At 42.6% G+C, this 20,684-nt stretch overlaps 4 protein-coding genes across 4 annotated transcripts; 2 read left to right on the forward strand and 2 right to left on the reverse strand.

The window, feature by feature from the left end:
• Positions 1-4,208: 4,208 nt before the first annotated feature.
• Positions 4,209-6,072, reverse strand: CLUP02_09292 (cellulosome enzyme; the record flags this gene model as incomplete). The annotated part of the gene is made up of 8 exons (XM_049288271.1): positions 4,209-4,245; positions 4,301-4,377; positions 4,430-4,477; positions 4,540-5,179; positions 5,237-5,383; positions 5,447-5,469; positions 5,531-5,860; positions 6,010-6,072. The coding sequence occupies 8 exons, from the start codon at positions 6,070-6,072 to the stop codon at positions 4,209-4,211; spliced, it is 1,365 nt and encodes a 454-aa protein (XP_049145415.1).
• A 7,702-nt stretch (positions 6,073-13,774) lies between these two features.
• On the forward strand, positions 13,775-14,795 carry CLUP02_09293 (fungal cellulose binding domain-containing protein; the record flags this gene model as incomplete). Its single annotated transcript, XM_049288272.1, has 3 exons — positions 13,775-14,093; positions 14,168-14,383; positions 14,455-14,795. The coding sequence occupies 3 exons, from the start codon at positions 13,775-13,777 to the stop codon at positions 14,793-14,795; spliced, it is 876 nt and encodes a 291-aa protein (XP_049145416.1).
• A 1,295-nt stretch (positions 14,796-16,090) lies between these two features.
• On the forward strand, positions 16,091-17,936 carry CLUP02_09294 (TNA1 is necessary for nicotinic acid import intothe cell; the record flags this gene model as incomplete). The annotated part of the gene is made up of 6 exons (XM_049288273.1): positions 16,091-16,289; positions 16,359-16,475; positions 16,547-16,754; positions 16,814-16,946; positions 16,997-17,233; positions 17,343-17,936. The coding sequence occupies 6 exons, from the start codon at positions 16,091-16,093 to the stop codon at positions 17,934-17,936; spliced, it is 1,488 nt and encodes a 495-aa protein (XP_049145417.1).
• Positions 17,937-18,349: 413 nt separating this feature from the next.
• On the reverse strand, positions 18,350-19,809 carry CLUP02_09295 (glycolate oxidase; the record flags this gene model as incomplete). The annotated part of the gene is made up of 2 exons (XM_049288274.1): positions 18,350-19,668; positions 19,722-19,809. The coding sequence occupies 2 exons, from the start codon at positions 19,807-19,809 to the stop codon at positions 18,350-18,352; spliced, it is 1,407 nt and encodes a 468-aa protein (XP_049145418.1).
• Between the last annotated feature and the right edge of the window lie 875 nt (positions 19,810-20,684).

Consider the following 20,684-nt stretch of genomic DNA (forward strand, 5'->3'; position numbering starts at 1 on the left):
GAAAGCGCTGGAAATGAGAGCCCGGAATGCACAAAAGCTAAACCCCAGCAGAGACAGCAACGTTGTTTTGCTGCGTTGGTAGTCACATCGGGCAGTAAAAATGTGGACAAAATGACCGCCGATCTTCTCGTATTACCGCCAAGATCAATGTGGTTTCTTTGATGCGGTCACGGCCGCAACAGCCGACTCCCCATTATAAATTACCCGAAAGTTCCAGCTCTGGTGCTTGGTTCTCTTATACCAGCTGCAAAATCCATAAGTCCGGCTGATGTATCCTCTCAGATCGAATAGTAACTGTTTAGCTCTGAGAAAATATAATGTTCTCAACCTGTGCTTTGCAATGGCATCTGGTACACAAGACTATCGTTGCAAGATCTTGCAAAACGCTAGTGTCACCGGGCTTGCATCTGGGCTTCCTCTTGCCGCCAAATATGGGCCGATACTCAAACAACTACCGTCTGCATAAATACACGCTCAACTCCACCAAGATGAATTTGCATGAAGTCCTATTTTATTATGGGCGAGGATATTCTACCAGCAGCTCCCGCTATTCTGCCACTAAGTATAGCTACGGCCGCTACACGACCGCCGGTCTCAGGTATATATATAAACTAAGCTTTGCGTAGTTAATATTTAAATAAATTAGACTAATTAAAGGCCGTTAATTAACTTATAATTAATTAAATTATTTTAATAAAAAGTACGGTAATCGATAAATTAGCTTAATTTAACGTAGTTAACGAAGTAGCCTAATTAATTACTTAATTAACTACTTAATTAACTATTAATTACTCCGTATAGCCCATAGTCCGTAATTTAGTAACTTCCTTTACTTTAGCCTCGTACTCTACTTTAGCCTCGTATTTATTAATAAGTCTATCTATCTCGCCTTTTATTATAAAATTAATATTATAAGTATAATCCTCGTTAACTAGATCCTATAGTATGTTTAACTATATAAAATTATTAATTAATTAAGATTACGACTTTATAAATATTAACGGCCGAGGAGCTCCTATAAGATTAATTATATTATTATTAACTACGTTAATTACTTTATTAATAATAGCCCGCTAGTACTTTTATTATATTTTTATATTAAGCTTATATATATTAAAATTATATATAATTTTAAAGCCTTATTAAGTAAAAATAGCCCTACTTAGTATTAAAAGTATTATTAATAATAGTAATACTAATATAAGTATTACTTTTACGTATTTAATAGCTTCCTCGTATTTAAATATAAAGGGCTCTTATTTAAAAAAAGTACTTTAATTAATAGCTAGCTTTTTTAACTTACTTATTATAACTATTATAATACTTATTATAAAGCCCTATAAGTAACCCTTACCTCGGACTTATAGGGGATTAAGTAGGGGGATAGAAGTACTCTTATTAATAATAAGCTCTAAACGTTACTAAAATTAATATAAATAGATCTCTTTTAATAATATTAAAGTACTATCCTTAATATATTACTAAAAAATATAATAATAAAATAGCCTATAAGTAGTTTCAATTAAATAGCATATATACTCTTTTAATAGCTTTTTTAATAAATTTAAATTTAGCTATTTACTTAGTATATTAAGTTCTTATAAAAGTTATTTAAAAGTATTATAATATATATACGGACGTACCTTTTTTTAAAATAATCCCGTAATAGTACTTAATATCTTAGCTTAGTAACGGGTTTAATAAGTACTAATTATAGCCGCTTAACTTACTTAAAAAATAACTAATTTATTAAATACGGCTTTAAAGTCGCCCGTATAGTAATAAACTCGTATTTTAATACTTATATATAAAGATTTAATAATTAACGTAATTAAATAATTAAAATACTTAATTTAGTTAACCTAAGTAAGTACGAGTTTCTCGTACTACGGCTTAAGCTAAGTATTAATAATATAATCGACTATTATTATAGGGTACTTAGTAATTTAAAATTCAAATAACTAGTTATAGTATATAGTTATTAATTAGCTATAGAGGAGATTACCCTAATTTATAAAGAATTATTAAAAATAAGGGTTATATATAATTATACTAATCTCGTCCCTCGTAGCTAGGCTAAAGTAATACTAGGTCCGGGCTAATACGTTAAAGTTAACGTATTAATAATAAAGTACGTATAGTACTATTTTAAATTAAGTATTATTATTAAGGGTATTAAATAGAGTAATCTCGCGATCCGTATATATAACTTATAAAAAGGGAATTTTATAAGCTTAGAATAATATTAATAACTAGTTAATAGCCTAATTATAATTAGCTTCTTTTTTACTAAATAAAAAGTAGCTTGCGATTTAAAAAGTATAATTATTATTAATTACTCCGTAAATATTAAATAACGGTATATTGAATTAGTTAGTTTTATATATAAAATCTATTAATAAAATATCTAGATATTATTAAAATAAGGAAATTATAGTAGTAAATATAATAAATAAGCTCGTAATATAGCCCGCGTCGTTGCGTTAGAAGCGGTATTAATACTTCGTTAAATTATATAATTAGTTAAATAACTACTTAATAGGGGTCCTATTACTTAATTTATTATAATAATAAGTAATTAATATATTAAATATATTATAGGCGACGATATTATTATAATTATTACTTTTTAACCGTAGGCTTAAAAGGATTTAAATAAGTCGAATGCCCTTATTTTATTAATTAACGATTTAGTCCTTTTTATTATATAGTAGCGCGCAGTAATAATACGTAAAAGCGTTAGTATTATTAAATAAGTAGTTATAATAGTTATAAAAGTTATTAATAATAGGATAAAAGAGCTAATTATTATTTAAAAAGTTAATAGCGATTTATTAGTAGTAATTTATAAATAAAGTCGAGGATTTATAACGCTTATTTAAGTAAGTTAACTTTATAAAATATTACTATTTTTAATTATAATACGGGCTATAAGTATAATAGTAAGTAATAGTAATTAATACCCTAATAAAGGGCTTATATTAAATAATTTAAACCGTAAAGCTAGCTTCGTAAATAGCCTCGTTAAATATTACTTTAGTTTTAAATAAGTTAAAAAAGCGCTAGCTATAAAATAAGTAGTCGTACTTTATATAACTATAATTATTATAATTAACGGTATATTAATAAATAAAGGGATTGTTAATTTCGTAATTATTCTCTTTTTATAGTATATTAACGTTAGGAATAGCTTTAATTAACGGCGGTAGTGACGGCGAGGTCGACGAAGTAGTGGTTATAGGTGGGTAGGTAGGTAAGTGGGTGGGTAGGTAGGTAAGTGGGTGGGTAGGTAGGTAAGTGAGTGGGTATGGGCAGCTGGGCTCCGTGGTCGGAGGTAGGGCCTGCCGCAGCCACACTTGGTGGCAGAATAGCGGGAGCTGCTGGCAGAATATCCTCGCCCTTTATTATTCACATTTACATATCTTGAGTTTCTCTTATTCCGATTCAGCGAGTCAACTCAATGGGAGAGTTCGATATTTCCCACGCTACATTGTCCGAACTTCGGTAAGCGTCCGAAATCCTTGGGATCTATGGAAGTGTCAGACCTCGAGCTTCTTCGCCACTTCTGTAATTTCACTGCATCCGAATTGTCGAATGATCTGTACTCCTTCAACGGGACTTCTGTCGTATGAATGTCGTAAAGTAGGACTTAACCACGAGTGTTGATGCTAAGCGTCTTAGACTTGTTAGCTTCACCTCTTGCGAGTCTTTGCCCGCAAAGGAAAAGGCCACATGTTGCAACCTTCGGCTGCGTGATGGAAGTTAATGAAGAAAAATAATAATCTAGGCCACTAGTACTGCTCAATCACTCAACCTTGGCAACTTACACCGGTCCTAGCCCATAAGTTTTCAGAATTACACTGGCTAGATGATTAAATGATGCGTCGGCTATAGGAAAAGATTTCAACTTCCACCGAATATTACTACACTTTAAATACGTGTAACAAGCGCCGAGGTCGTTCACGAATCTACGACATGATGATACGGAAACCAGCATACTGTCGGATTGGAAGTCCAATTCGACCTCGGCGTACGGCCGACCGCGCAGGGGCCAACTACGGCCCCTACTTCCGATTATCGCGGCCGACCCAACCTACGGTTGGAACCTCCCTTTTACACCTACGCAGAAATTCATATAGTTCAATTGATCTCTTCGTCAACCCACAGTTCGAACCAGTTACCCTGTAATAGGGATACCAACACATACATTAGGCGTTGATAGACGAGAACCTGTAAAATGTAGATCTATTCTTGAGGAATCAACGATAGCTTCATAGAATTCTTGTCATTACAGTTTTACCTGAGATGATAGACTGTGCATATGTAGTGGCCGGAGATCTGGCATGTTGCTAGATTATCACGTCCTTGTAGTAACATCTCCGTGACTCCATCAAGTTAACTTAAAGGTGACGACGCCCTTAGAAGGAACAGCGACGGATAACCCTGAGCCCGAGATGCTGGCCGCCGTGGAAGCGAACTTGTGGCTGTTGTCAGTGACCCATGCGCTTGCAGCCTTGGGAGTGACCCCTTGAGTGAGACGTTGGCAGCCTTAGCAGCGCTGCCATTGTTTGTGAAGATGATCACAATGGACCCATCTTTGTTTTTGACTGCTGAGGTCAAGACGTCGGACGCCACCATGCCCGACGTTTGTAATCTCTGCGCGCCGGGTCGGATGTGCCGCGACCACATGGCGAATGCCCAGAAGTTCGCCGACGGCGTCGCGGTCTTACCATCCTGCGTATCGACGAGGTGGGAATCGTACTGCAGCTGCTTTAGTTCAAAGCCCTCCCAGTAAAGATAGGCAGAGAGATTGGCATTTATGATGCCAACGGCAATCTTGTTGGCCCAGGTCATGCCCTCTGTGGCGCCTCTATTATTGAACCAGGTCAGGTCAAAGGCTGTCGTGATGCTAGATTCGGTGACCCAAGAGGACAGCTCAGTGTTGAGAGCGGTGTTGGCGTTGCCTGAGTAGGTGTGCGAGGTGATTAGACCCAAGTAGGATTCCATACCAGCGGCAACGAGAGCGTTGGTGTATTTGACGGTTGAAGCCCAGCCAACAGCATCACAGCAAGTGACTGCGGTCTTGAGACCGGCAGATTGAACGGCTTTGGACAGAGTGGGGATGAAAGAGATGGCCTCCTGGGCATTGGAGCTGATTTGCATCTGAGAGTATCCAGGGCTGGGTAGTGTGGTAGTCAGGCATGTCCCTAGCTTTAATGGGGGTTCTCATGCTTACGAGAAGTCGGGCTCGTTAAGGAAGCCTAGGTGGGTAATGTTGAGCCCGGCTTGCTGGTAGTATTTGACATACTGCACGAGGAAGTCGGCATAGGCTTGTCGCCAATCGCCAGAGGAGCAGGTATGGCCGGTTGTGCCGCATAAGTATCTAGAGCGTGTTAGAGAGTAACCACTCGAGCGACTACTTGCGTTCCCGTCGCTTCATTACCACTCGTCTTCATGAATCCAGGAGCACTCCAAGCGTCAGTGTAGATTTCATTCACCCCAAACCAAAACCCTGCTTTGTGAACCATACCTGACCGCTGTCGTCCTTGTCCCAGGTATAAGTCGGCTTACCTGCAGGCGATCCAGGGCTCGTGGGAAGAATGCTGTCTCCTTTGCCGCCGGAACCAATGCGATTGCGGATCATGCTGAACCCGGCACCTTTGGTAGGGCTGAAAAGTAGATCGAGAGCCCCCTTCTGAAGGGCCGTGGGTGCGTTCTGGAACTCTTCGGCATGTCCAAAAGCTTGAGAGAAGCCACATCCGTCGATCTTTTGCAACTTGGAGGTGGTGTCGACGGTAACCTGCCAAAGTGCCAAAGCGCCTAGGCCGACAACACCAAGCAAAGTTGTGAAAGGTGACATCTAACCAGCAAATCATGAACAAAGAAAGAATGTGATGCTCGATATCGAAAGGAATGTGGGAGTGGGCTGAATCCGCGTGCCAAGAAAAACGACAACTCCGGGAGTTTTGAGGATCTCATTTACATGGGGCATTCAAGAAACTACCGAACAACGCGAACAACGCGGGAATCTCGCATTCCCTTTGGCAAGATACTAATCAGTCCGAAAGCCATTCTGATTGCTCGTTTCTAGGACTAACGGATTTTGATGCGTGCTGGCCCTCCGGACCCAGAATTGAGGAGTCTTGACAATATATTTAAGATTTTGCTGTGCTCATGTCATTGTTACCAAGCTACAGTGGCGCTCATTGGAGCAGGGAGAGAAAACAAATCGCTCCAATAGAATCATTGGTGAGCTAGTCTCGGGAACGTCCGAACTGCTCGTATAGTAGCGAAGCTGGGGCTTCCTAGTCCCTCTTCGGTAAGTGACATAGAGTGAACATGAAACTCAGGGGCCAGGCGAATATGTATTATTCAACCACAAATTACGGCAGGGGCTTTTTCGGCCGTGATGGCGCCTTAAATGTTGTTTGAAAATCTAGACCAGTCATTATGAGGAAGCATAGAGGCCTAAGCTCGTAATGACCGTACTGCAGTAGATATAGCATCGTTGTCTGGAGATGGCCATAGCTCTGATTGAAGGACTCCGCGGCATTACTAAATACCCAATTTGTTTGAAACATCGGGTCTCAAGACTGCGATGTTGTAGTGCGAAGTATCCTTTATTAGTTCGCAAGTCAGTGGATCTAGATACGACAATTCCTAATATAAAATATAAAAAAGGTTAGTTCTTCCGTCATTGTCCATTCCTATTAGTATCCCTATTACAGGGTAGTTAGTTCGAACCGTAGTTAATAAAGAGATCAATTGAACTATATAAATATCTGCGTAGGTATAAAAAGGAGGTTCTAACTATAGGTTAGGCTAGCTACGATAATCGTAAATAGGGCCCCTAATTAGCCTCTGCGCAGTCGGCTATATACCGCGGTCGAATTAGACTTCTAATCCGATACTAACTTTCTTTTTCTTTTATCGATTTAACTACTACGGTTAGAAGTATAATTCGACCTCGGGCCCGTTTACTAAGTCGTCTCCTTTTCCCCCTTTTCTTTATTCTTTTTATATAACCTATCCCTCTATTCGTACGGTAACTTTTCCGCTACTTACGAATTACTTTAATCCCTTATTTAGTACTACTTTCGTAAAAGCGTCTACGAGGTTATTTTTACTATTAATTTAACGGATCTCGAGTATCTCGCGCCTTTCGTACGATTACCTAAAGGCTATAATATTGATTATAAACCTCTTTTCCTTCGTTATTCCTAATTTAACGAGGCATTCGTATAGCGAGTAGGAATCGGTATAAATAACCGTTAGAATAAGTAAAAAGCTAATTCGATTAGTAATCTTCCTTAGCGTTATTAAAATTGCGTAAGAGAGGTTAACGCCGTTAACTATACTATAAACCTCTAACGCTAGTACACTTCTCGTTACTCGCTTATTTTTAGTTAATAAGTAATAGATTATATTACCGTATATAGTAAATTCGCTCTCGCCTATACTCTCGTTAACTAGGATAATAATATACCCTAATTACGAAGTAAGGTCGTTATTATTCGCAAATAACCCATTAACAAAAACGTAGAGCTTACTAATTATAAGGTCGATCGGGTAATAGACGAGACCTCGATCGAGATTCGTCTACTACTACTTAAGCCGCTTATTAAGTACCTCGACGTCTCGTTCGGTTAGATCTATAGCCTACGCTACCCTAGTATAGTTAAAAGTTATTTTAGGCTAATAAATACTCGTAATATATACCCCTTATATAAGCTTAGCCTTATACTACTTCTTAATATCGGTTACGTTCGGGTCGACGAGGTTAATCTTCTCGCCCTACCCCTTTTACTAAAAGACGACGGTTTCCCTTTCGATTATAAGAATCCCGCCGTTAAATACTAGGAGGGTATTTATTATAAGGACCTTTTTTAGTTTTGTTACGAAGCCCGCTTTCTAAAGCTCCTCATCCTCCTTCTTTATAAAGTTAATATCGGATAGGCCTAATATATCGTCGGTCTATATTCCGACGATCCTAAATTAGTTACCTTCGTACTCCGTAACTAGTAAGTACGGGTCGTACGTAGAGGTAACTATTAATAGTTAATTAATATAAAAATCATAGTAAGTAGCCTACTAATAAGTACCCGATTCTGCGAGCTTATATAGTAGCTTAAGCACTTTAATAATCGTACTTTCTAAGTACTTACTAGCCATTTCCTTTAGTAAATAGGCCAGGATTTTCCTTATAAGCCCTGTGGCCGATTAGGTATATACCTAGGTAATATTACGGCTCTAAATCTCGTATCCCTTCTTCCGTAGTAATGCTATTAGTACTATTATTAATCGTTAGTTATAGCGCTATATAGTGGGCGATTATATAAATAGCGTCGCCTTTTCGACGTCGCCGTACCCCTAAATTACGTATCTAGACTTCTCGTATAGTTAGGGTATTCCTTTTCCTTTAATTTTACGAACCATTCGCGATTTAAATATACGGAGGTTTATATACTTTTTTAGATCGTAGAGGATAAATCGATAGACCCCTCGATCGCGCAAAGTATTTACTTTAATAAGATCTAATCCCTTATACGGCTTTCTAGTAGTTATAATTACGCCTTCCTTACGTAGTTTAACTACTAGCTCGAAATCGGCTTTCTCTTTTACTATATAAAAGGTATTAATTACCTCGTCGCTAGTAATAAATTACCGCGTTAGTACTTACCGTCGTAATCTCCCGCGACGTATTAGTACCCTTTTAGCAATTTCCTCTTCCTCGTCGTCTATTAGTACTACTACGACGATTTTGTTAAGGATAATTTCTTATACCTCTACCGCGGGTTATATAGCTTCCCCTAGCTCTTCTTTTTCTTATAGGCTAGAAATTACCTCGATAGGATCTATATAATATAGTCTAACTACCGTAATTAATACTTCGAGTAGCTAGTTATAATCTCTCGCGACTACGTAAGAACGCTCGTTAACGGAAATTAATTTATATAGCCCAGCCTATTATTAAGTAATTTCGCGCTATACTCGTATATCCGAATTTAGGGGCATATCTAAATTAACCCCTATATCGGGCCTATTACGCGTAGTAATTACTTTATTAACTTACCTTCTTATACTTACCTCGCGTAGTACCCGCATTACTTTTTTAACTACTTAAGCTCGCTAGCTTATATCTAGCGACGGTAGCGAGGCTAAGGTCGTTCTTAAATATACTCTAAATACTAGAAGCGTCGGTATAAGCCCGTTAGGCCCTATAGTATCGTTATAGTATTTAAGTACCGTCTAAAGGCATTCGTTATCGTCGGAATTAGGATTTTCCTCTTTAATAATTTTAAACGCTCTTTTTAACTACTAGTGCGCCCTTTCTACCTTTTTAATATTATAGTGCGCTTTGACGGGTACGACTTTTAACTATATACCGTAGGCCGTCGTATTTTCTTTAAATTCTATTAACTTAAAACTAGTACTAACGTCGGTTCTAATACCGTTTAGCAGTCCCTAATATATATCGATCTAGCTTTTTCGTAGAGCTACCTATACTATTTTTGCTTATAGATCCCGCAAAAATTGCCCTATTTAGAATAATATAGCCTCGTCGATTATATATAGGACCGGTCGACTGTTTAAGTAGAAGATATTAACGACGATCTCCTAATTAAAATTAAGCTTATTACGCAATTTAAATTTAAATCTATATAGGCTCTGCGCATTTATTTAGTATTAGTAATATACTTTCGTTAACTACTCTAGCGCCCCTATTTCGATATTATTATTACCTAAATACTTTAGGAGGTTATATAGCCTCGCAACCGACGGGTAGCTAAATCTCTAGTATAGTCGTCTAAGCTTACTTTTCGTTAGGTAATTAATTAACTTCGTATCGTTAGTAAGCTTTATAAACGCGTACCCTTATCGTCGTTCGACTATTTTAAAGTGCTTATAGCTAGAGATTCTGTTCCTCGTATTATTAAATATAATGCCTAGTCGATCTATATTTTTTAGATATAGGAGAAATGGGGTATTAACGGGCAGGATATAGAAAGTTATCGTTCCGAAGTGCGTCTTTACTTTTACCGTACCTAGGGCGACGATTTCCTTACCTAGGCCGAAGCTAATCCTCGTAATACCCGCTATCGACGTATTAAGCGTTATTAGTACAATTTTCTATAGCGCTTAGAATTGCCCTTTTCCTCTTATTAACTATTATAATACTTTAATATCTAAGATAATCCTATAGAAATTGTCTAGGCCGTACCTTTCGTTCGCATAGAATACTTATACGAGCTTAGTATTTAAGTAATCTAAGTAGTATAAAAAGGACCCCTCTAGCTACCCCTAGAATTACTTAGTACCTTATCTCTTTTCTTTAAATATTAAGAGAGTAGAATTCTATGCTATTAAATTCGTCCTTTCGCCCACCTCCGTATCCGTTATCTAAGGGACCTTCCCTTACTATTTATAAATAAAAGCCTACTTATTAAGGGCTTTTATTACCTTTTATTCGTTTAGCCTCGTATATCCTCCCGAGGCTAACGGGGCGAAGAAAGAGTAGTTAATATCGTCGACTTCGTTATAATCTAATTCGTCGGTATAGGGGGTAAGATCTTCTTTATTTTCTAAATCTCCTATAGGGTACGGGTACTTTAGGCCGCTAAATTAGCTACTTTCGCTAGGTTCCGTGCCCCCGGATCTGCCCTTATATATAATAAGGAATTAGTTAAATCGATAAGGGCTAGTTTTACTATTTATTACTCTCGATTTTCTATATTATTCGTACGATTTAGCACGCTCTTCCTTAGAGTAGTTACTTAACTAATATCTATCCTTTTTATAAATAAAATACTACTTCTTCCGTTACCCTACTCATAAGTTAAATCTCTACCTATTTAACGAATCTAGGATTCTTTACTAGCAATTACCGTACTTAGCTTCCTTTCTTTTCTTATTATACGTTCGGTCGACCTAATATTATTAATAAGGGCCGTCGTACGTTTAGAAATAGGTTTAGCGCGGCATTTTTACCTTAATATTAAAGCTAGATCTTAGCCTTAAGTAGAGCGTCTTATAGTCTTCGGGTACTTAGTATAGAGTTATTTTTACTTTTAGAACGCGCTAGATTGCGGTATAAAGATATTTAACTTTCCGCTCGTTAGTCCCCTTATTTAGCTAGGTTTTCGCTAGCTTATTAATTCGATCGATAAGCTCTTTAAGGATTTCTACTCGCGATTTACCCTCTATTATCCTAGCTATAAATATAAAAGAAATCGCTCGTAGCTTAGATAGGAGCTCTAGGTTCTTATTATAAGTCTCGAAGCGGCTTCGGATTGCGTTAATTATACTAAGAAAGTCGTTTCGATCGAGATTACGTACCGCTTCGTAGTAATAATTAGAGGCTTTGCCTACGAGTACGATATTAACTACCGAATAGTACTAATATTCCCTAATTCCGACTTTTTCGCAATAATTATAAAACATCGTTAGGGTTTCTTATAAGACCTTATACTTCCCCCTAGAATATAATTTCTTTTTTAAAAAGATCTTTTTAAAATCTATAAACTGCTTCGTATTTACCGCTAGATTTTCGGTATCTATATACGATCCCTGCGTCGCTGCGTACTATTAGTAATTTCGGGTAGTCTACCTCCTTTTTTATTAGCTAATTAGTACCGAATTTCGTATTAGTAGCGGCGACGAGCTATAGATCGAAATAAATAGAATTATCGATTATCGTACTTCTAGTACTATATTTTACTTCTATATATCCTTCTACGACGATAGATTACCGTTAGTAATTATAAAAAAGAAATCTAAGTCGTTCACCCTTTTTTTAAATTCGTTAAAGCGATTATACGCCCTATTGACTTATACCTAGGTCTATATTACGAATTCCTCCTCCGTAATCGTCGCTACTAGGATTTCGTAAGGTTCTCGCGATTATAATTACGCTAGTAGTACCCCTTGCCTATAGAGGAATCTATTAACCGCTTTCGTAATTCCTAGGCTTACGCTTACGAACTATTCGTCTAGCTAATAGCTAAAGTCGTCTACGATCTCGTAGAATAAGGGTTACCCCTATAGCCCCTTTTTCTTATAGACCTTAGTTAAATAGATTAATACTACGTTAATTTACTCGCCGTTAGGCTAATCCGCGATTCTATATATCTACGTCCCCTAATAGTCCAGGTTAATATTTACCTACTTATAAGGGATTAGGATTCTATTTAAGATCGGGTTTCGTCCTCTTCTTCTTTACCCTAACTCGCTAAGGGTCGTACTCTAGCTTATACCCATATTAATAGTCGCTAGCGTATTTAATTTTAATAAGGATATATCTAATCCGCGCGCCGGTCGTAATAAATCCGTACTTTCGCTACCTAACGAATTTATTAGGGTCTAGGAGATTCCTACTTCCTCTCGCTATCTCGCTACTACTCTCGTTTTTACTATTTCTAGCGATTATTACTACCCTTTTAAATCGCTAGCTATCGTACTTACTAAGATCCTCTTTTTTATTTAGTATAAAAGGGTAGGTTCTAATAGTTCCTTTTAATAATAGTAATAGTAAACGTTTATATTACTATAATAAAATATAGTAATTAGTCTTAGGATCTTTACCAGTTACCGATTTTTTAAAATTAGTAATCTTATGCCGTAAGCTAATATAAAAAAAAGCCCTTTAGTAGCCCTCTAAAGGATTCTTTTCTTTTCCCTTAGATCCTCGTCTTTTTAGCCTTTTCTTAAGCTAATAATAACTCTAGCGGGAGGTCGTAGGACTACTTTAGGGTAGCCGCCTTCTTTTTAGGTTAATCTCTAAGATCTATAATACTCTTAACTCAATACTATTAGGACCTCTAAATCCCCTCCTCTCTCGTTAGACCGTCCCCTATACTATATTCCTAAGTAATACCCGGGGGGTAATTAAGGGAGCTACGAGGAGGTCGTTTAGATCGCGGGCTTAAGGGCGTACTCATAAGATCCCCGTAGTAATAGACTTTTCTATATACCGTAGATCTCTTAGCTTAATAACTCCTATAGGGTTACCTTCGTCGCTAAGTAAGAATATTTACGTTTAGAGATCCCCTTTTTTAATCGCATAGTACTCTTTTATATCGTACTATTAAGCCCGTTCGTCGCGCTAGTTAATTAGGCGGGCAGTCGTCGTACAAAGAATTCTTTTTACTAATTTAGCTAGTTAATTTCTAATTGCAGGCCGGCCGCGGGGAAGTTATTTAGTAAAAAAGGCTACTTAAGGTAACGGTAAAATACTAATTACCTAAGTAGTTCCGTCGATTAGCGTAGTTTAACGTAATAAACGTCGACCTCTCGTAGGTAGTAAAGGGCTATAATTACTTAATTCCGTACGGTATTTAAGAATCGCCTCCTTTTTCGTCTACTTCTATAAGGTTAATTAATACGAATCTCCTATCCCGTATAGTATTAAGAGGTCGTCTCTTCTACGTAGCGAGATACCTTACCGATTTATAATAATAAAATTTAATTACTAATTAGTATTAGTATCCCTATTATAAAGTAGTTAGTTCGAACCGTAGTTAACGAAGAGATTAATTAAACTATATAAATATCTGCGTAGGTATAAAAAGGAGGTTCTAACTATAGGTTAGGCTAGCTACGATAATCGTAAATAGGGCCCCTAATTGGCCCCTGCGCAGTTGGCTATATACCGCGGTCGAATTGGACTTCTAATCCGACAATTCCGTTCAACCCATATGCCTCATTCGTTCTTATTTCTACTTCTTTCCACTCTTTTGGTCTATCCATTCTATACAACGCAACATCTTTTGTCACAATGAAGTTCACTCCTGTTGTCTTGGCCGTTGCCCAGGTGGCATCCGCTCATTACTTCTTCGACACCGTGGTTCAAGACGGTACCGCCGGAAAGTCTTTCCAGTACATCCGAGACTTCACCCGTGCCACCAAGTATAATCCGATCAAGTTCTCGAACAACCCCGCCGCCGATATTCGCGATGGTTCCTACATCGACGGCCCGGACAGCAGATGCAACCAGGGAGCTTACACCAACGCCGCCAAGACGGAGGTCCTCGACGTCACTGCGGGAAGCGACGTTACGGTTAAGCTTGGCGTAGGCGCCACCATGCAGCACCCTGGTTAGAAGACTCTGTCGCCGCGTGATTCGCCTCGACGTTGCACGTTGACTAACATCTGCATCCAATTACTATAGGACCTGCTCTGTACTACATGTCGAAAGCCCCCGATGGCAGCGTCAAGGACTACGACGGCTCAGGTGACTGGTTCAAGATTGGCGAGACTGGCGTTTGCACCCAGAGTGGCGACTTCACAAAAGACGCTTGGTGCACTTGGGACAAGAACACTCTTACCGCCACCATTCCCAAGGATACGCCTTCAGGGGAGTATCTCCTGCGCTTTGAGCACATCGGTAAGAGTTTGATATTGGCTTCAAATTTGCGTACGTCATTTGTATCATGATAATCTAACAAACTATCCCAGGCGTCCACAAGTCGTTTGACCACGAGCCTGAGCACTTCGTGTCTTGCGTCCAGGTCAAGGTCACAGGAGGCGGAAACGGCATCCCTGGCCCTCTGGTCAAATTCCCTGGCGCGTACAAGTACACCGACCCTTACGTGAGCTTCAGTCTCTACAACGGATACAAGGCTTTCCCGATGCCTGGTCCTGCTGTGTGGACCGGCGGATCGAGCGACGTCAACAACACCTCGGCAGCTGAGGCAACGGTCCCAAGCAATCTACCTTCGACAACCCTGATCACCGCTACTCGTTCTGCTACTCCCAGTGCAAAGGCTGCTGCTGGATGCGCCAAGCTCCGTCGCTGATGAGCCTGTATACCGAGCATGTATATCGGCAATGCGCGACATAGGCCCTGCCTCTGGTATTACTTCCGCCAGACGGTTGACGAAGTATGTCGGGATAGAGGCTTCTGCTCTTTGTTGAGATGCTACTTTAGGCGCTGCCTAAGTGTTGCTTTAATTCTATTGTACAATTTTGAAGACAAAACTTTACTTGCCATAGCCAAAGAACTATATATTATCACAATCCTGCTCAAGCTGCCCAGAGCCGAGAATCAGATGAGCTAACCCCAGGTTTGATATGTGGGCAAGATTCGTATTAGGTGAGAAGTCAAGATGTAAGCAATGGGCGGCCTACGCCGTACAAGTACTTTTCAGTCCTGGACTCAGATTGCCTCGATCGTGCTTGTGGTTTCGTGGGAGTGAGATCCCTGTCCAAGCCACGGATGGTTGACTAGGCGGTCAAAGATTCGTGTATGTTGGAAGAGGGATGCCGAGGTGGGGGTCACAGACGAGAACGGATGGAATAATGGTGACTACTATGGAGGTGGGGAAGGCACCTCTAAGGTCTACCGCCAACCTAGGTCTTGGTCATCCTTCATCCTCCTTGAGATCTCACAGTGCAGTTCCATTCTATAGAAAGGAGTATTACCAAGGCACAGTATAGGTGAGTAGTGCGAGAGCCGAGCACATTCAATCATGGCTATGGCTATTAAGCTAACTGTACTGATCCTTGACAGCTCGAGGGAAATAGAGAGCTCACCGTCCCCAAACGGTAAAAGAGAGTTACCCCATGATTCCCAACGTATGACCCCCACATAGTCCCGCAAACATCCCTGGCCCCAGGTGTCCAAGAAATCCCATATTCCTTCTGTCCTAACGCCGGATCTGATGCCGGGGAGCTGCAAGGTGGGGGCGGTCCGACGAGAAAGTCGGCTGATATTTGGGGGGTTCGGGGATGACCAAGCAGCAAGGAACAAAGGCATCGTTTCATTGCTGCCATGCTAGGCCCTACCCCATGGGGTCGTTTCCCCGCGTTTGGATTGTTCTCCACGTTTGCCTGGGGATAGGGGGAAAATGAAGGGAAGAAGATGATTGTGGGACGAGGAGAAGGAATGGGAGGTTGTTCAAAGGTTGACGGGTCCGGGGAAAAGGAGGTTAAGTTCAGGGCCTTCCCACGTCTTTTGACCGCCGCATGTTTGGCTTCTTATAGGCAGGTCTCCTTGTCTGTCACCTCGCCAACTTCCTCAATCCCAGTTGCTATCCGATACCTGAGCCACGAGAGGAGTAAGCTATACTCAGTCTTGGACCAATAAACAACCATGGATATGGACAAGACAGAGAGGTCTTCGGACCAGGTCGAGGACGTCAACGCCGATAAGCTAAGCCAGCATGGCTGCAACCTCATCATGCCAGCCAGCTTGGCGGCCTTGAGTCAGGAGGAGTATGAGAGAATTGGCAAGAAGGCGACGTTGAAAATGGACTTGGTGATCATGCCCATCATGGTCATCATGTACATCCGTGAGTGCAACCCGCGTACTCCAACCATCTACTCCCAGAGGACACGACTAACATATCTGATAATTAAAGTTAACTACCTCGACCGCCAGAACATTGCCAGCGCAAAGCTCGCCGACATCACCACAGACCTGAACCTGAGCCAAGTCGAGTACCAGACAACCGTCAGCATTCTGTTTGTTGGCTATAGTGAGAACTTCCAATCCGTTCAGTCGCAGAAACACTTTTCTCAAACCCTGGCTAACACGGAAGCTCCGCAGTCCTCATGCAAGTTCCCTCGAACATGATTGTCGGCAAGATCAAGTGGCCCGGGGCGTACATCTGCTGTGGCATGGCCGCATGGGGTGTTATTTCTTCCCTCATGGCCGTGGTGCATAACTACGAAGGCCTACTGATGGCGCGCTTCTTCCTTGGCTTCGTTGAGGCCATCTTCTTTCCTGGCGCACTGTACTTCCTCTCCCTGTTCTAGTAAGGGATCCCAATCATGTGCTCTTGGTCCCGAGCGATGTTGATCTGTGTCTCTCTAGTAACCGAAAGCAATTTGCCTTGCGGACTGCCATCCTCTATTCTGGTTCCCAGCTGGGCAATGCGTTCGGCGGTCTCTTCGCCATCGCCATCCTGAACCTAGATGGTGCACACGGACTTGCAGGTTGGCGTTGGGTATCTCTTCTTTATCTGAAGCCTTCTCGGTCTAATCATGGAAACCACAGCTCTTCCTCGTAGAGGGCGTCATCACCGTCGGCTTGGCCATTCCGTTCGCATGCATCCTGCCCAATTCCAACAAGAAGATTCCCACTCTGACCCAACTGGAGTGCGAATGGGTGCAGTACAACTTCGCTGCAGATCAGGGCCAGGAAGATAATTCCAGCGAAGTCACCGCTATGAAGGGTTTCATGATGGCCGTCACGGATCCAAAGACCTGGATGCTCATGGGAGTCCTTTACTCTGTAAGTCGCACACCTCACCTATCTGCCCCCTTCCATGCACCTTTCCGAAGACGTTAGAGAAGTCTCTGGCACACCATGAACAATTTTGCTAACTCACTTGGACTATCAGACTTACATCGTCGGCGCCGTCGCAAACTTCTTCCCCTCCGTCGTCGGCGGCCTCGGCTTCTCCCGCACAATGACCTACGCCCTCACCGCGCCCCCCTTCCTCCTCTGCGTCATCACCATGCTCCTAAACGGCTTCCACTCAGACCGCAAACAAGAACGTTTCCTCCATATCGTCATCCCCCTATGCATCACCCTCGTCGCCAACATCATCGCCGTCTCAACAACCAACACGGCAGCACGCTACGTTGCCATGATGCTTCTCCCCGGTTCTTTCTACGCTGCCGCGGTGGTCGTGCTCTCTTGGATCACTGGTAGTCTGGCCCAACCTTCGGTCAAGCGTGCGAGTGCCATTGCCCTTATCAACGCCATGTGTAACACGCCGAATATCTGGGGTAGTTATCTGTATTATGGTGCGCCGAGATACGTTACGGCGTTTATTGTGAATATTGCGGCGACAGGTTTGGCGATTGGATTCGCTACGGTGACGAGGATTTGGTTGAGAAGGTTGAATGCCAAATTGGACCGGGGCGAGGACACGGGGAAGCATGGGCCGACGCAGGCGCAGGTCGCTGGAGGGTTCAGATATCTCATTTGAAGCTTCTACTGGGGAATGCTTTTATGTTCAGCTAAGAGTCTTGAGGAAGGATTTATTCGCTATGTTTAATGGTGTTGACACTGCCTTAAGCTTCTACAAGCTTTTGAAATTGAATTAAGTCCGAGACAATTGGCCATGAACTCCCTGCTCGTGCACTTATCCCCTCTACCAACAACTGAGCTACCTGTTCCATCGCGCCTCAGTATGGAGAATGATTGTCTAGCAAGCTGAGTGGTCACCTCTTATCTTTGACGTAGCAGAATTTCCCGCGATGCGCTTTTCTTCCACGGAACACAAGAAATGAGATCATTATTAAAGTGAATTAGATAGACTCTATGGTAAGAAGGCTCCTTGTAACGGAGAAACATAGTACTTGTCGGCGATCTCAGTTAACACATAGCCCTTAAACTAGTCTACAACTTCACCCTCCCTGTAACTTCCTTCTCAGCACGTTCGCTATTAACCATCTCAGGAACAATTTCTTCCACACTCGTGGCACCAGCGAGCGCCATATTAGTCTGTAGCTCATGTCTTAGGATCTGCACCAACCGCCTGACACCAGCCTCGCCATAGCCAGCCGTCATCGAGTACAAGAACGGCCGACCAATGCCAACAGCTGTGGCACCAAGAGCAATAGCCTTTAGGACATCCGTACCGCGTCTGATGCCACCGTCGACAAATACATGGAATTTGGCTCTTGTCCCAGGAAAGAGGAGGTGCGGCGCGTATCTACGAATCTCAAGGAGCGTCAGCATGGGAGCCTGCGCCGTATCCTGCGACCTTCCTCCGTGGTTCGATAGCACGATACCATCCACGCCGTGCTCGTGAGCGATGACCGCGTCTTCAACAGATTGGATCCCCTTGATGACAATCGGCAACGAGGTCGTCTGCCTTATCCATGTCAAATCGGCCCACGTCAACCCCGCATTCAGCAACCCAGAAGCCGTTGTCTTCGCCACGCCGCTGGGTTCTGAAAGGGGTTCATCGCCAGCAGTCAGCCTTTCATCGCGCTCACGTTTGCCGATGACTGGCGAATCGACCGTCACAAAGATCGCTTTCGCACCCAACCTCTCTGCCTTCCGAATCGTAGCTTGTGCCTTATCTCGGTTTCGATCAACGTACAGCTGAAAAAACAACGGCTGTGCTTCGTTTACCCTGGCGCCGAAGATGGACTCGACCGAGGCGCTCGGCTTGGTGGGCATACAGTACATGATCCCTTCCTTGCCCGCAGCCCTCGAGAGAATCGTCTCGGCTTCGGAGTGGGCGTACTTGGCCTGTCCAGTAGGCGAAATGTAGAAAGGTAGTGAAGTATGGAGGCTGAGGATATTGGTGGACGTGGAGATGGAGTCGACGTTTCGGAGAATGCGCGGGCGGAGGGCGAGCTTGCGGAATATGCGGCGCGAGTCGTCAAGGCTCTGTTCGTCTTCTGCGCCTGAGTAGTAGTACGCCCAGCCCATGGGCGAGAGGTACTTCTCCGCGACCTTTTCAAAATCGTCGGCGTTGATGATGGCTCCTAAATGTGGGAAAGCAGGCTTTTGCTTTTCGGGAGCGTTCGACGAGGCATCTTGCGGCTCTGGTAGTGTTGCTGGGTCTACGGGACCCAGGCAGCGATCTGGTGATAGGGTCTCTGTGATGAGGTCTGGGTTGTGGATGGAGTCGTAGTCTTCTGTCGCGTCTCGGCCAGCGCATTTGATGATGAGTTTTGCGCCGCCTGGGTGCTCATCAAGGAAGTCTAGTCTAGTGTGAGCGGGCAATGTGAAGCTGGGTACCGGAGCATGTGCGTACCTGTGACGTCCCATACTTGGCCATGCACAACGACCCAGCACGAGTCTTTGGTGTTGTTCTTCGCAACCTCCGTACCGCTAACAACCATGGTGATGATGACTGATGATTATCAGTGATTTTGAGCGAGAATAAGGGAGCAAGATGCACGAGAGATTGGCATTGATAGCTTGGGCAGATCCGACGTTTTCCCCATCCCCAGAGGCACCTTGGAAAGTTGAGATAGACCCATCGTACAGACCAAGCTTGGTCCTTTCACCCCGCGAAAGGCTCACGATGTCAAACATCTCCACTGACGGCACATTGACCCCACGAATCTACGCCAACCAGACCTAAGGTGGGGGTCATGTTGGCGTTGGTCCACGACCCCATGACGCCGCTTCTGGACCGATTCGAGACAAAGCTGCTCCCCCACTCAAGCCATAGCTTGCTTTTCGCAGTGGAATCCCCGCGAAAAAGTGGTGCGGCTCCGCCATGTTACGAAATCCAATTCGCTAGAAGGTGACGATGTTTGCGGCGTCGAGGACGTTAGTCGTCGGCTGTTACCAGGTTTGGGCGGAGAAGTGTCCGGCGACGACGTTGGAGCTGGGGGTGAGGCTCGGGAGTTGTCCGGGGCCCCGGAATGGGGTCCCTGCTAGTAGCTGACTCGCTTCGTGCGGGGGACCAGCAGTGCATGGCGGGAATGATGATCGGAAATACGCAAAGAATTAACTTTCTTCGATAACAAGGTACTTAGATCGGAAATACGCGTTGGATTCAATGTTGGTTGTACGGATAGTTGTACGGAATGAGGGTGCAGTGTTAGCAGCAAGCTGGCTGGTACAGACTCCATGGGTGTGTGCGCCGGTGCAGTGCATGTTGGTTCCTCAACTCCCTAGCCGTTCTGGGGCTAGTTCTTCTAATCCCTTAGCACCAAGTGCCGTGGACCATAGACGTCATAAACTTCCCGTTCCAATGGCGTTGGAT

This window comes from Colletotrichum lupini, chromosome 4 (genome assembly GCF_023278565.1).
Source record: "Colletotrichum lupini chromosome 4, complete sequence".
NCBI classification, from domain to species: Eukaryota; Fungi; Ascomycota; class Sordariomycetes; order Glomerellales; family Glomerellaceae; genus Colletotrichum; species Colletotrichum lupini.